The sequence below is a fragment of the Mus musculus genome, chromosome 4 (genome assembly GCF_000001635.26).
Source record: "Mus musculus strain C57BL/6J chromosome 4, GRCm38.p6 C57BL/6J".
NCBI classification, from domain to species: Eukaryota; Metazoa; Chordata; class Mammalia; order Rodentia; family Muridae; genus Mus; species Mus musculus.
Window position 1 is genome coordinate 42,436,164 of NC_000070.6, and position 16,184 is coordinate 42,452,347.

The following is a 16,184-nucleotide window of genomic DNA, read 5'->3' on the forward strand; positions in this document are numbered from 1 at the left end:
GATCACTTTTAGAAAGGTAAAAGAAATAATAGAAGAGGAACGAAGGTAGTCAGTGGGATGAGAGAGTCTGAAAAATGCAGACCACAGTTAAGTCCATCAGATTATATATCCCAAGTCTGAGAAACAAAAAACAGCCTAGAATCCCACAGTAGGCCTGACATCTCACAGTAGGCCCAGTGTCCCACAATAGGCCTGGCATCTCACAGAAGGCCTGGCATCTCACAGTAGGCCTAGCGTCCCACAGTAGGTCTAGCATCCCACAGTAGGCCCAGTGTCTCATAGGAGGCCTGGCATCCCACAGTAGGCCCAGTGTCCCACAGTAGACCCAGTGTCCCACAGAAGGCCTGGCATCTCACAGTAGGCCTAGAATCCCACTGTAGGCCTGGCATCTCACAGTAGGCCCAGTGTCCCACAGTAGGCCTGGCATCCCACAGTAGGCCTAGCATCCCACAGTAGGCCCAGTGTCCCACAGTAGGCCCAGTGTCTCACAGGAGGCCTGGCATCCCACAGTAGGTCCAGTGTCCCACAGTAGACCCAGTGTCCCACAGAAGGCCTGGCATCTCACAGTAGGCCTAGAATCCCACAATAGGCCTGGCATCTCACAGTAGGCCCAGTGTCCCACAGTAGGCCTGGCATCCCACAGTGGGCCTAGTATCCCATAGTAGGCTTCCTAAGCGACTCCCACTCTGAGCTTTCTGGAGTCGTCTTCTCCACATGCCCTTGGATTATGGATTCTCACTCACCCTCTCACTTGTTCCCAAGCACAGCCACAGGACATGCTAGCAAGGAGTTATCTTGAGACAAGCAGACCAGAACCAGGAAAGCCTCCCATGCTATGGCATGGCAGATCCCATCACCTCAGTATAAAATTCATAGTGGCTTCCCTTCTTGGACCTCTCAACTGCCATATAAGTGCAGTACAGGACAAGACACCTTATGTCCTGGGCAAGGGCAGCCTTGGGGACGTGGCTCACAGCAAACCCAGGCTTCCACTGACCCTTTCTATTTCTAGTAATAAGTCCACTTATGTAATTTTTATATAATTTTCTCAGTAGACTCAGACAAGTTGCATCCTGAACCCACTTCCCAGGTCTCTCCTCCCTCCTTCCCTCACTTCTCTGTGAACTGACCAACATCTCTCCTCAAAACTCCCTCAATCCTCAAGGAAGGGAGAGCATGGGAGAAAGGGATGCTTGGGGCTGTTTTCATCCTTGATATTCCTGAGAGCTCTGGAACACAGAAAATGGATGAAATGCAGAAGGGTGGGAATGGCCAGGCCAGGAGGGCAGAATCTTGGCAATCAGAAATGCAAGGCACAGGGCTGAGATCTGTCTTTTAAAGAGCTTTCTTTTGACTTTGCCAGTCTGCTCCGCAGGAGTGGAGTTCAGAGGATGGCTAGGCAGGCCCAGCAGTGAGTCTGCGCAGTCCTTGGTGGAATCTGAGAAGTGACTTCCTCTACCCTTGCCCCGCCCCTGTGATTGTGCCCCCAGAATATGAGGGGCCGTATCTTCCCTCCTCCTCCAACCCTCACAGATCTCAGAACCATAGGGAAGAGGCAGGTATCTAGGTCTCTTTTCTGTTGCTGTCATAAAACACTGACAGAGTGAGTTAAGAGAGAAAGGGGTCTACTTTTAGCTCACAGCAGTCTGTCACAGCAGGAATGTGAAGGCAGAGGGATGTTACTCTTCACCCTGACTCCCAACCTTGAGAATGGCAATTTTTAAAGAAAATATATTTTATTTTTAATTATGAGGGGGTACATGCACATGAGGGCTAGTGCCCTTGGCAGCCAGAGGTGGGTGTCAGCTCCTCTTGGAGCTAGAGTTACAGGTGGTTGTGAGCAACCAATGTGGGTGCTGGGAACCAAATTCTGGCCCTCTACAAGAAGCTAAGCCATCTTTCCCACCATACCTCTTACTCAAACTCCTGACTGCTGTGGTTGTCAGAACTGAAACCAAGCAAGAATTAATGCTGCTACTAAGAAGTTTAAAAGGGAGCTGGAGAGATGGCTCAGCGGTTAAGAGCATTGACTGCTCTTCCAGAGGTCCTGAGTTCAATTCCCAGCAACCACATGGTGGTTCACAACCATTTGTAATGGGATCTGATGCCCTCTTCTGGTGTGTCAGCTACAATGTACTCATATACAAAAAAAAAAAAAAAAAAAAAAGTTTGAAAGGGACCCTCCCCCTCAAACCAGGAAGGCAATGGGGAATCCACCCGATGAAAAATCTTGCTAACCAGCTTACTGCATTCATTTCCGACAGCTCCACCCCAAAGTTAGCCTCAGGCTTCATAGGTTTAAGAGGTGTCTTCACAATTGTTCCACTCTAGGTGTCTGTACATGAAAAAAAAATTAGGCCACTGAGCTAAGACATTTCCATACCTTAGCCTGCTCTAGGCTGTGTTCTCGCTGCTGGCCTATTCCTTCTGGTCTGAGGTCATTCAATCTGGTCTGAGGTCATTCAAGAACTGGACAAGGAAGAAAAACAATTGGCAAGGTAAAAGTCAGGCAAGTGGGGGCACTGGGTAGAGGCACAGTGAAGATGATTCCCAAAGCACTTTTACTGCTGTCTCCAGTCAAGGTCACAGTCTACCAACCTGCCTAACTCTAAAATCTGGCTCCATCCCAGAAAAGAGGGTCCTGCGTGTCTGGCATCTTAATAAACACAGACTATGCCCCTTAAGCAACAAAAAATACAGTGCCACTTTTTAACGTTACATTTTGATCCCACCTCCTCTGACGAAAACCTGGTTCCTCCCCTTCCGGGTGATATGCAAGCCCCACACATAGAATGCGAAGGTATCCCTGTGATGTAATTGTTAACGGTCCGTTTCCCGGGCTGAGCCAGGGAGGGCGGGGAGTTTAGGCTGTGCCGACCCCTGAGCCCCCCTTCAGGTGACTCCAGCCCCTCAAAATCTCCATCCAGGGCCTAAATGTCCCAGCTCCCCTGCCGCTAGACCTCCCTCTTTGGTGACTCCAAGTTCGGGTCCCTAGATAACCCTCCTCCTAACGCTTTAACTTCTAGTGATTTCCATAGCATCCATCCCATCCTGTCCCGATGTGACAATTGGCTTCCGGGGGTGGGGGCCACCTGCCTCAGTGTACCTGAGGACTATTCAGACTCGTCCTGGAAATGATGGCGAAGGGGACTTGCGACTTCGGGAATAAGTGTTCCTATCATGCTGTTCCACAGGAACCGTTCAGAGCCTGGACATGTCGCGATTGAGGAGATACGAGGTGGCGCTGGAAGCGGAGGAGGAGTGAGTTGAGGCGGGAGATGCGGAGGAGGGATGTGAGGCCGGGGGTGGGGGGAAGGTGAACGTCCCGGGGCGGGCGGAGCGGGCCCTCGAGGGGCGTGGGCTGCTGCTGTCCAGCCCTTGGGGGCGGGGCTTTCTGGAGGGCTCGGTTCCAGAGGTGGGGTCTGTGGGTCAGCCCCGCCCCTCCCGGTCCGGCTCTGCCTTGTCTTTGCAGGATCTACTGGGGCTGCTTCTACTTTTTTCCTCGGTTGCGAATGTGGCGCAGGGAGCGGAGGTGAGGGGGCTGCGATCTCGTGGGGGCATGAACGAGGTTCAGTGTCGGTGGACGGATGTGGGGGAGTCCAGGCGCCCCTGCCCCGCCTCATGTCATTGTCGGGTCGCCCTACAGCTCGGCGCACCCCCGGGAGCAGAAGCTGGAGCCTCTGCGGGGCCTAATGAGCTGTTTGTCGAGCGGCCTGAGGCCTGCTCCCCAGCGCTCGGGTCGTGGTCTCCTCTGTCGCACCCCCACCGCTGCTGCACAGACAGCCGGTGCATTAAAGATTTAAAGTCACGCCCACTGCCTCCCTGACTTTACCACCGCAGACGCCATTGGTGCTGGGAATCCCACTCCACACCTGCTGTTTCTTAACCCACAGGGCATCCCTCCCTGGTAGGAAGCCTTTGCATGTGTAGGACTCCATTGCTCCTAAGGGTCAGGCTTGTAATTACTATCAGTGACTGGCTCTCTGCCACGCCCTCCCCAAAAGCACCCACACTGAGAGTAGGCCACATCTTTCCCCCACCTATCAGTGTTCCCACAACTTCAGCTGTTACCACCTAACTCTAGCCATAACTTTGCCAGATGTCTGGAGAATCCTCTTTTCCTGGGAGTGGATATAAAACATTTTAGCCAAAGTTGAGGAGTCTGCTGTCAGTGAGAGGAAGGACCAGTTTCTAGAAGCTGTCTCCAGCAGTGTACCCCAGGAGAGTGACAAGGGTCGAGGGTCCAAGGTCCTTCCTATAGTTAAAACCCCAAACTGGCTCCCCCAGTCTGATCCCAATTTTTTGTTTGTTTTTGTATTTAATTTTTTAAGTGTGTGTGTGTGTGTGTATGTGTGTTTGTAATGTGTGTGTGCCCACCACAATGCATGTGCATGCAGAGATCAGAGGGTATGACCCTTTGTGAGGGTTTTTCATCCATATGGCTTCCCGGGATGGAATTCAGGGTTTCAGGCTTGGCACCATGGCCATCCTGACAGCCCCATCACCGTTTTAAAAGTCCTTGGTATCAGCAAGAACTAGCAGTTTGGAGAGAAATTTGTGCAGGCAACTTGATGCAGGTGGGGAGGGTCTCGGTTGCTAGCATGTTGCTAGGTGCTCAGATGTGTGCATGATACATGCAGGTGTGAGTCCTAGGCTGCTGTGATGGTTTGTATATGCTTGGCCCAGGGAGTGGCACTATTAGAAGGTGTGGTCCTGTTGGAGTAGGTGTGTCACTGTGGGTGTGGGCTATAAGACCCTCATCCTAGCTGCCTGGAAGTCAGTATTCTGCTAGCAGCCTTCAAATGAAGATGTAGAACCCTCAGAGCTCCTTCTGAACCATGCCTGTCTGGATGCTGCCATGTTCTTGCCTTGGTGATAATGGATGAACCTCTGAACCTGTAAGCCAGCCCCAGTTAAATGTTGTCTTTTATAAGACTTGCATTGGTCATGGTGTCTGTTCACAGCAGTAAAACCCTAACTAAGACAGCTGCTGAGCATGTTAATAGAAGACGGGTCTGTGTATCCCCCAAGCCAAGTAGAGTCTCCGTTTGCTAAACTATTTCCTATGCTTCCCTACCTCACTGTGTGTGTGTGTGTGTGTGTGTGTGTGTGAGAGAGAGAGAGAGAGAGAGAGAGAGAGAGAGAGAGAGAGAGAGAGAACATGCTCATGTATATAAATGCAGAGGTCAGTATCAGCTGTCTTCCTTATTTTTTGTGACAAGGTCTCTCACTGAACTTGGAGCTTGCTGATTCAGCTAGACTATCTGTCCCCACTTCCCAACACCACACCTTACACAGCTGCTGAGAATGGAACTCAGGCCCTCAGTCACACCAAGCTCTTTACCAACTGAGCCTTCTCCCCATAGTCTTAGTTTATAGGTTAGTAGAGTGTGCCAATACACTACAAGAATTTTTTCAAGAGGTGGGGAAGCTATTGGGTTAAATACAGAAGTTGATATAAGTAGCTATTGCGGGGACTAAAGATGGCATTGGCTCCTTTGTTTATCAGCACATGTTCATTGTACAAAGCCATGCGTCTCAATGACATTTTTTGTTCAAGTTTGTTGTCCATATCCATTCCCTATTACCCCCCTGTGTGTCACTCTTACCCCTTCCTGATAGTTTCTTTCCTCTTGCAAAGTAGTTTTGCCTATATTTTCATGCCATATAGGCATGTGCGAGCTCCACTTATGAAAGGAAACCTTTAATGATTGTCTTTCTGGGTCTGGCTCATGCCACTTGGTATGAACTCCAGTTCCATTCATTTCCCTGCAGATGGTAGTGTTTCAGTCTCCCTCATGGCTGAATAAAGCCTCATTGTACATATACATACAGCACATCTTATCTTGTCCTCTTTAATGGCTGTATAGGATGAGCCCATTGGTTGTTGTGAGCAGTGCTGTTGTGTAACTAACTGGAAAGGAGCAGGTCTGAAGGTCACTGAGGGTGGAACCCGAATCCTGACCAGCTTTAAGCCCCTCCTCTGTGTCCCTGGTAACACTAAAATTTTAAGGAAGCAGGAAGAATCCCATTTTATGTGGGAATTTGAGATTTTTTTTTAAATTACATTTTATTTACCTACTGGGAGTACAGGAGCACACACACCAGCAGTGTACCAGTAAAAGCCAGACGACAATCTGTGGGAACGTGAAAGGCAGCCTGTGTTCTGGTTGAGCCAAGCTTACCACGGAGGCTCAGTAGAAAACTCTACAAGGGATGGAACAGTGAGTCATGTTCTCAGACGTAGGTGCTGACACCATGGAGCCCCCAACTCCATAATCCTGTGACTATCAGTCACGCAGACAATGTCACAAGCTCCTGGCATTCTGGCTAGACTCCACCCCACAGTTACCTGACTATAGCCAGGTATGCTCCTCCCCGCAACTACCCTGCAAATGCGAGATAGCCCATCCCACTATAAAAGGGGCTGCTTGGCCCCTCCTCTCTCTCTTAAGCTCACACCTCTCTTATTCTCATCTCTAGTTCTCCTTCTCTTCCTCCCTTCCCCCTTCTCTCCACGTGGCCATGGCCGGCCTCTCTTTTTCTACCTTCTCTTTCTCTCTGCCTTTCTACAATAAAGCTCTAAAACCATGAACCGTCTCTGCTCATCAAGACCCACTGTGCTTGAATGATGGACTAGGCCTTCCCTTAAAGAGCTGCGTCTAATCTTCCGATAGAAGGCCTCCCAGCATTTCCAGCAGACACCACCAGACCAAGGACTCTCGCCCGAGTGGAAACCACCCAGAGCCCCTTTTTCCCCTTCCCCCTTCTCCCTTCAGCCCTGGGGCTGACTGAGCCGCCCCTGGGGTCTCCACCCATTCTCAGCTCTTCCTCCATGTCCAGCAATGTCCTGCGATGGCCAAGACCTAGAACCTGTCATCCCTGGACTCCATGAAGCTCAGGGACCCGGACTGCTCCCTCTCCATCCCCGGAGGACTGGGATTCCGTGGCTTCCCACAACCTGATGCTCACCCTAGGGGCGTGGAGAGTGCACAGTAGTCTCTGAGTCCATCCACCCAGAGCCCCAGAGCTCGGGCGGGCAGGTTTTCTCCCAGCCCCATTATTTCCCCACTCCCACTGCCTGACAACAGTCTGCAGAGGTGGCTTCTCTCCCCTGCCATGTGGGTTCCAGAGATCAAACTAGGCCATCAGGCTTGGAGGCAAAGACGCTTTTCCTGATGAAAATACCCCATGAAAGGAAGGACGGTAGCAGGGATGCTTCCTCCTGGGAGAGCATGACTTTTCATATATTTTTTTAATTTTTTTTCTTTTCTTTTCTTTTCTTTCTTTTTTTTCTTTTTGAGACATAGTCTCTCTATATAGCCCTGGTTTTCCTGGAACTCTCTATGTAGCCCAGGCTAGCTTCACACTCACAGAGATCCACCTGCCCCTGTCTCCTGAGTACTAGGATTTAAGGAATACACCCAGCTCATTTTATGTGGGAAGACCCACAAAAAAATTATCAAATAGAAAGTAGGGGGAGCACCCCAAACTGAAAGACACCGGGCAGAGAAACAGACAGCAATAGTTTAGATAATGATTTGACCACAGACTCGGTAGGAAAATGTAGTAAAAGGCACCTGGGTACTTCAGTTACATTGTCCATAGAGTTAGAAAACAAAGGAGTGTGCTACTGAGAACAGAGGGCCAGATGGGCCAGCTTATACTTAAACAAATAGCACTGATACCTGACAGATCCAAGATGAGTGACAGTGGATATATCCAGGGGTCTGAATCAGCACAAAATGGTGGACACTAGCTCACCCAAGAATCCCAAAGTAATGGTGATATAATTTGTTATCTAACTACTTGTGATGATTTGAATGCTTGGCCCAGGGAGTGGCACTATTAGGAGGTGTGGCCTTGTTGGAGTAGGATTGACCTTGTTGGAAGAAGTGTACACTGTGGGGGTGGGAAATGAGACCCTCATTCTAACCCCATGGGAGTAAGTCTTCTCCTAGCAGCACTGGATTGGCAAGGACATGGATGTGAGCCAGGGCTTCAAAATTGGGAAGGGGAAGGAAAAGGAAAGGGACAGTCTTGATTACATGGGATGGATTCCTGTTGGCCATCCAGTATTCCTCAGAAGGCAGCATGTCTGCTGTATTTTGCTAGCCTACCTCAGAGGAGAGCTGAAGCAAGGGCAGGAAGCTGGGGCTTCTTTGTGATGTGGTATGAGGGGTAGGGGGTGGGGTGGAGCGGTTTGGGGGTGTGTGGGTGGATACCTCTGGTTCATAAAGAAACTCTGGATCTATCACCATCCCATCAAGTCAAGAGGAAGTGGTCATGGGAGTTGCTTCCTCTCATAGGACCCTGCTGGTTAGCACAATGTGTCCGCTGCTAGCAGGATACAGAAACCCCAGGTGGGAGAGAGTATGGATGTGTGTATCATCTTCCCCTCCAGGGTAATTCTGTGCCTAAAGGACGGAAGACCAACCCTTAGTTGATCCTCAAAGCAGAGAAACACAAGGCCCAGGCTCACTGAACTAACACACTCCCAGGTGTTTCCTGAAGCACCCCAAAGATCAAGGAGGTCTTCTGACAGGCATCCTCTCTGCCCAGTGGGAGCTAGGCAGAGAGCCACAGAGCTAGGAGATTACAGGGGGGACCTGAATGAGGGGAACTGATGGGCTCTGGCGGGAAACCGAATGAATGTGCACACTTTCTGGGTTAAGATGGAGTTGGTTCTTCCTATGCCCCACTCCAGGCTGTTATCCGGCTTCTATTTCATGGCAAAACAGGGCAATTGGTCCTCATGAATTCATGTTTATTTTATACTTTTTTCCATAGAATATATTTTGGTCATACTTCCCTCTTCCCCAGCTTCTTCCAGATCTTCTCTGCCCACATATTGTTACACATAAATTCATGGTGCTACTCAGTCCTCATCATCCACAACTGGACAAGGTGGAGGGAAGAGGGAGACTCTGGAGCACTCAGCCTTAAGTGGATGTCTTTATTAAGATACCTCCTGCCAACGCTTAGGGATCTGTGTGGAAGATGAAGCAGAAAGATTGAAGAGCCAGTGGATGATCTTAAGGAGGCAGAGTCTTCTCCACAAATTCTTTTTTTAAATAAGTCTTCTCTTTCTTTTCTTTTCTTTTCTCTTCTCTTCTCTTCTCTTCTCTTCTCTTCTCTTCTCTTCTCTTCTCTTCTCTTCTCTTCTCTTCTCTTCTCCTCTCCTCTCCTCTCCTCTCCTCTCCTCTCCTCTCCTCTCCTCTCCTCTCCTCTCCTCTCCTCTCCTCTCCTCTCCTCTCCTCTTCTTCTCTTCTCTTCTCTTCTCTTCTCTTCTCTTCTCTTCTCTTCTCTTCTCTTCTCTTCTCTTCTCTTCTCTTCTCTTCTCTTCTCTTCTCCTCTCCTCTCCTCTCCTCTCCTCTCCTCTCCTCTGTTCTTTTCTTTTCTTTTCTTTTCTTTTCTTTTCTTTCCTTTCCTTTCCTTTCCTTTCCTTTCCTTTTCTTTTCTTTCCTTATTCATGAGTGCACTGGCACTGTCTTCAGACACACACCAGAAGAGAGCATCAGACCCCATTACAGATTGTTGTGAACCGCCATGTGGTTGCTGGGTACTCAGGACCTCTGGAAGAGCAGTTCCTGCTTTTAATCACTGAGCCATCTCTCCTGTCCACCCCCCAAATTCTTAACCTTCACTCCCTGCCCCCACTGCATCCTAGAAGGGAGGTCATAAGATATGCAGGGCACAGGAGTGAATGTGTGCCTGTTCATTTCCTAGCTTTGTGAAGTCTTGGCATGACAGTCTTTTGACAGAAAGCAACTGAGACACCTGAGCAGGGGCAGAAATTCCCTGTTCCTATTCAAAAATTGCAGCTTATAAGAAATCCCTGACTCTAGGGCCTCTGTTCTATTCACCCTCTCAAATTCTCCATGTGCTTTGTGTAAAAGAGTTGGCCGCTAAGTTCTCATAGCCTGAGGATCTTACCTATCAAAGGCCACCCTTTAACATACCTCTCCATTGCCATCTGTCTTAATTAGGGTTTTACTGCTGTGAACAGACACCATGACCAAAGCAACTCTTATAAGGACAACATTTAATTGGGACTGGCTTACAGGTTCAGAGGTTCAGTCCATTATCATCAAGGCTGGAACATGTCAGCATCCAGGCAGGCATGGTGCAGGAGGAGCTGATAGTTCTACATCTTCATCTGAAGGCTGTTAGACTGGCTTCCAGGCAGCTAGGATGAGGGTCTTAAAGCCCACAACTACAGTGACACATTTCCTCCAACAAGGCCACACCTACTCCAAAAAGGCCATCCCTGGGCCAAACATATTCAAACTACTACACCATCTTACTTTGCCTTTGCCTGAACAAGCTGAACTATAATGGATGATTATAGTTTGTAAAAAAAAGAAAATTGTATTATGTTTTAAGTTTTTAAAAAAGCGCTTAAGATTTTCAGAAAAACTTATTGGAAAATACGAAGTTCCCGTAACCCTTTCTAGACCCTGGCAGTTTTCTTTATTATTACATCTTATGTCACACTTTTTTTTCCTACAGTTGAGGGACCAATATTGACGAATTCCTAAAGTCCACCTTGTACATTCCTTTTCACTTTTCTTTGTTAAGGTCACCGACTATTGATTTAAACATTTTTACAAGGATTGTTCTAGCAAGATAGGGAGTAAATGGCATGGATTATGGCAGAGGCGAAGGGGGAGGGGAAGGAGGTGGAAACCCACCTGGGAAATCTGGTGACAGTCACCTTGCGCTGGCAGAGGGGAGGAAGGGAGCTGCTCCCAAGAGTGAGAATTTCCAAGTGGCTGAAATGGTGAAGGGAGAATTCCAGAAGACCTTGGAGTAGCTGGTGAGTAGGCCGCCAGCAAGGCTTTCTTTTGTAGAGGAGGAGCCCTACTTGGCTGAGCCTCTAGAGAAGCTCACTGCTGAATGCTGGGTCAGAGGGACCCCCAGTGTAAATCATCATACACTGCTGAAGGCACATACAGCAATGTCTTCACACAGATAGGCTGGAGGACGTCATCCACACACACTTCTCTGGAGAAGGCGTCACGTGTTTTAGCACAAGGGCTGCACAGGTCCTGTTCAGGCTCCTTTCATGTAACCTTTGCCCAGGACTCTACCAAGATGGCATGCAGGCTGAGTCACATTGATGTTTTTGTTTGTTTGTTTGTTTGTTTGTTTTTGTTCTGTTTTAAGAAAAGGTCTTGCTATGTATGCTGGTCTCTAGTTCATGATGGCCGTGCTGGGATCACAGGTGTGCAAGCACCATGTCCAATGGACTCTGATGCTATCGTCCTGATTGGTCTGAATGGCAGCTGAGGCTCATGCATTATTAATACCACCTACTCTGGGCCACTCCCACTAATCAGACATTCCTAGTCGTGTTATACACGCTACGATTTTCTTTCTTTTATAATCTCTAAGTTTTTGGGTATAGTTTTTCTTCATTCTTGAGAATTTCACACATGAAATATGACAATACTCATTTTCAATTTTCCCTCTAACTCCTCCTTTATCCCCACCCCCCAGTGTAGTCGCCAGCAGCTACGGGTTACTGGGTTCCTGAAAGGAAAGCTGGGGTTGGATGGGAAAGACAGTGAGAGAAATAACAAGCCAAGACAAAGTTCTCTGATCAAGGCCAATGTTTACTTGTGAGTCAGAGCTTATAAAGGGGGTGGGGGGACCCATCCCCCACCACACCAGGATCTCGCTGCTTTGTCAGGATCCCTGCTTTCAGCAGGTAGTGGCATCTTGGAGGAAACCGCAAATGTGGCAGGACAATAGACTTTACCTAGGTCGGAAGACTCCACCCTAGATGGGCTAGCAACTGTGGCAAACCAAGTCTGAGCCAGCCTGCTCAAGACTGGGGGGAGGGCACATGCTAGTATGTCCTCTTCTAACTTCATGTCTTTTTTTTTTTTTTTTTTTTTTTGGTAGCCCACTAAGTCCAGTTAGTGCCGCCTATATGCACATGAGTGTGGGCATCCTATAGAGTGTGAGAAACCTAACAATGGCCACAGCCTCAAAAACTAATGAACTTCCCTTCCCCTGCAGCTATTAACAGCCAATAGCTCCTCAGTGAGGGGTGGGGCCTGGAGATCATCAACCCTATCTATGCCAGGCCGGCTTGATCTTGTGCAGGTGGCGCTCATCACTGTGAGCCATGCCATGTCCAGAAGACAGGACTTCACCTCACCTCGCCCATTCTCCAGGTTATATTCCTTCCATCTCTTCTTCTGCAAAGCTCCTGAGCCCTGGTGCTGGGGTGTGAATACAGATGTTCCGTTTAGTTCTGAGCGTCCGGTCTCTTCAGCACTGTGACCAGTTGTGCACCTCCACTTTGACTTGTGTCTTCTGCAAAAAGCAGCTGCTTTGATCAAGGTCGAGAGAGCTCAGGTCTATGGGTTTTAACATTTATATTTACAATGCAATTTGGCAACATGATCACATTAGTTACTTTTCTGTTGCTGAGATAAAACACCAGAAGAAGAAGGAGAAGGGGGAGGAGAAGGAGGAGGAGGAGAAGGAGGAGGAGGAGGAGGAGGAGGAGGAGGAGGAGGAGGAGGAGGAGGAGGAGGAGGAGGAAATGGGTTTATTTGGGCTTACATTCCCAGAGGGGATACAGCCCAGCACAACAGGAGAGGCATGGTGGCGGCAGGAGTGTAAGATAGGCCTGGCATCGGGAGGCTGGCTGATCACATTTCATTCCCACACATGAAACCCAGAGGGAGCAAAGGAAGCAGGGCCAGGTTATAAAACAGCAAAGACCACCCCCAGTCACCTACATCCTCCAGCAAGGTTCTGGATGTCTTTAGGAACTTCCTAAAGGTTCCATAGTGTTCTCAAGCAGTCCACCAGTTGGAGAGCAATAGACATGAGTCTACGGGGGGAGGGGGGGTCATTTCAAGCTACAATAATGAGCATTTCTAGTGCCTATGTTTGTTTCTGGCTGTTTTTGTTCTTTTAACTTTGAAACTCCCTTTATTTTTGTGTGTATGCATGTTTTGGCTGCATGTCTGTCTGCACCATGTATGTGTCTGGTACACAGAGGCCAGAAGAGGATGTTGGATTCCCTGTGACTGGAGTTTTAGGGAGTTGTGAGCATCTTTGTTTCTTGAGTCAGGGTCTCACTATGTAGCTTAGGCTGGCTTTGAACTCAATATTCTTCTGCCTCAGACTGGGATTACAGGCATGTGTCACCATGCCCAGCTTACCAGAATCCTTAGGAAAACAGATTTAAAAAAAAAAAGTTGTAACATTTTAAATAACTACATCTTTGAGAATTTCATGCATTTTTACAATGTTTTTTTGATTATCCCTGTGGAGGGACTTTTGTGTCTGAGGCTGTAATCCTAGCTCATGTCTATGGGAGTCATAGTCCCTAGAGTAGAACCAGCTATTGTTATTTTGCTAAATATTCATGCTGTCAAATTTGTTTCCTAAATATTTATGCTTACACCTATAGATGTGGGCTATTCTTTGCCTTGGCCATAGAAGCTTCTTTTTGGAGTGGAAATAAGTCAAAGCTGAGATGTATCGCTGGTAAAAGAGTAAGGAGGGAGACTACTTGCTCCAACCTAAGCGGAATATCATATTAATTCCCCCCACAACCACTACCACCAAGGCTCAGGAGAGGGAAGGAATGCAGGATGGGAGGAACATCGTGAAATGTTGGCTTCTGGGCTGTGTCCGTCTCACTCATGGCAGCTATGGCTGCCCCCACAAGACCTATACAAGATCAAGTCAGCCAACACTCTGGTGTGGATGCGGGTAGATGATCTCCAGGCCCCACCCCTCGCTGAGGAGCTGTTAGTTGTTGGCAGCTGCTGGGGAGAGAGAATCATTCTGAGCATGTGGGTGGACCGAAGACACCCAGAGGCCCACCCATCACATGGCTCGCTTGCCGCTGGAGCTACTACAACGTGAAAGTCTGTGGTGGAGAGATAGGAGAATGGAGTGAGGCTCGGTGAAGCCCCAGCCCGAGCCGTCACTGAGGGCCATGTCTGGGTCTGTGATCAGGCAGCAGCAGGGGCCTGTGTCTATGTCTGTGGCTCACATTATGACCAAAGGCCACGTGGATGTCCCTGGTCTGGTCTGCTGCCTGGAACCATGTTGATGTGCAAGGACTGTGCAGAGATGGCCCAGTTGGGGGTTGAGGGGACTCAGGTGAGCCCTGTGGCAGGTTAGGAGAGCAGGATTGCTGTCCCTGCCCCTTGCCAGCTATAGTACTCCTGAGAGCAGGCCCTGTTCGTCACCTGGGTGACATCACTAGAGTTGGCCACGATGTTAGGAGTGTGGGTGAGCTGGCCTCCTACTCACTTGCTGTGGGGTGGTGCAGGTGAGGGAGAGATGGCCCTCATGTCCCTTGCTGGCTGCAGCACTGGGTGAACTGGTGGCCCAGCGCTGGAGACCTGTCCTGGTGCTGTGAGTGTGGGAGAGTTTGAGGGCTGATCAGCTCAGCTACCACCCAGGCCCAGATCCAGGGTGTTGAGTTGGCCCACCCCAACATCTGCTCCATCTATGAACTGCTGGAGCATTAAAGGAGACGGTCCTGCAGATCCAAAACTGCAGGACTTCCATGACTCAGGGCAACAACAGGGTTTCCGAGGAGTCCTGGTAAGGATCCAGTATGGATGGTGTAGCAGGAACCAGAGGCCTCAAACCAGACTAGTAACACAGCAATGAACATTTCCAAGTACAGACATGTGGTCTAAAAGAGTATACTGTGGGACACACTGTGACACACTACAGCTTCCACAATGAGAGTTTTTAGGTTTGTATTTGTTTTTTATTTTTGGGTTTTTTTTTGTTCTTTTATTCTTTATTTTTATTTTATTTTAGGGGGAGGTTATAAGAGTGGAGGGAAGATACAAAGAGATGGGGAGAGGAGAGGATTGGGGTGCATTCACAAGGGATCAATAAAGTTAAAAAAAGAGACATGACGTTTAGGAGGGGAGCTTGCTGGAGGGGGTAAAGAAAGGTGGGTGCCATATTTGTGTATAAGTATGAAATTCTCAAAGATAAAAGTATTTTTAAAGCTGGGCATGGTGGCACTCGTGTAATCTCTGCACTGGAAAGGCAGAGACAGGTCCATTTCTGAGGCTCGCTAGTCTATCAGCCTGGCATTTCAGTCTCTAAGCTCACAAATAGTTCACAAATAGTTCTACAAACTAAACATAGAGTTCACATTAACAGCAGCATGGGCAGGAGAACTGGCCACACTCCCACCCACCTGTCTGAGACCCAGGCTGACCAGCTCAGCTACCACCCAGACCCAGATCAGGACTTTGAGTTGGCCCACCCCAACATCTACCCTATCTACGAACTGCTGGGGCACTGAAGGAGCTGGTCCTGCCTATTCAAAGCTGCAAGATCTCCAGGACACAGGGCAACTGCAGGCTATCTGATAGGTCACCAGACTCAGTGGCAAGTACCTTTATCCACTGATCCCTCCCACCCACCCCTACCTCTTAAGTTTCTATTACCTCTCAATATCCCATTAAACTATGAACCCATCAATGGAATATTCCATTGAGAGTCCTCAGAATTCACTCTCTTCACCAAAGCCCACCTTGGAAGATAGCCACATTGAAGATCAAGACTTCAACATGAGCTTTTGGGAGTCTTTTCAGATTCAAACCATAGCACAAGTGTATACATTTGAGAAATACTATCTTCCTGCTCTCAAGACAATTGACAATATAGTTTTAAAGACAAGACTAATTCACACATCAGTGATTAGTCCCAGCTCGCCCACACGCACAGCACCAGGGCAAGCTCAAGCTCTCCAGCACTGACCCATTTACCCAATTTTACAATCGGCAAGGGCAGGGCCAGATCTCCCTATGTTCCGTCCCTGAAACCCACATGGCAGAAAGAGAGGACCAACTCTTGAAAGTTGTCCTCTGACCACCACATGGTACAAGTGCAACTTCACAATGAATAAATGAATGTATAAAGATTGTTTATTTAGAAGGTAGAATCTACTCAAGCGATTGGCTCCTTGGGATGTGTTTGGGAGGTGTAGCTCTGTCCTTGGCTCTTTCTGCTCCCTCACTGTTTTCCTTCTGGATTTCTTGAGGTGAGGGCAGCTTTTCTTGCCACCGGCTCCCATACCCACTATTACCTGCTTCATCATAGATCCAGAACGACATGGCCAAGTGACTGAGGACTGAAATGCCTGAAATCATGGGTCCAAATGAATCTTTTTT

General features: G+C 48.6%; 1 protein-coding gene across 4 annotated transcripts; it reads left to right on the forward strand.

Moving 5' to 3' along the window:
* The first annotated feature begins 2,522 nt into the window (after positions 1-2,522).
* On the forward strand, positions 2,523-12,490 carry Gm21586 (predicted gene, 21586). Of its 4 annotated transcripts, none has more exons than XM_030253069.1 (4): positions 2,523-2,800; positions 3,195-3,261; positions 3,473-3,532; positions 12,028-12,490. In XM_030253069.1, the coding sequence occupies exons 1-4, from the start codon at positions 2,793-2,795 to the stop codon at positions 12,292-12,294; spliced, it is 402 nt and encodes a 133-aa protein (XP_030108929.1). In that variant the 5' UTR covers positions 2,523-2,792; the 3' UTR covers positions 12,295-12,490. The 4 variants fall into 4 exon arrangements, with proteins under 4 accessions (XP_030108929.1, XP_006537603.3, XP_006537602.3 ...); XM_006537540.4 differs by lacking the exon at positions 12,028-12,490 and adding an exon at positions 3,647-3,810 and having other exon boundaries at positions 2,759-2,800; XM_006537539.4 differs by lacking the exon at positions 12,028-12,490 and adding an exon at positions 3,647-3,810 and having other exon boundaries at positions 2,793-2,826.
* Positions 12,491-16,184: the final 3,694 nt, after the last annotated feature.

Excerpts from the sequence above, each read along its gene's own strand:
- Gm21586 (XM_030253069.1), top strand. Across the intron at positions 3,262-3,472 it reads GCGCTGGAAGCGGAGGAGGA|GATCTACTGGGGCTGCTTCT; the intron begins GTGAGTTGAGGC and ends TTGTCTTTGCAG. Across the intron at positions 3,533-12,027 it reads ATGTGGCGCAGGGAGCGGAG|CTATTAACAGCCAATAGCTC; the intron begins GTGAGGGGGCTG and ends CTTCCCCTGCAG.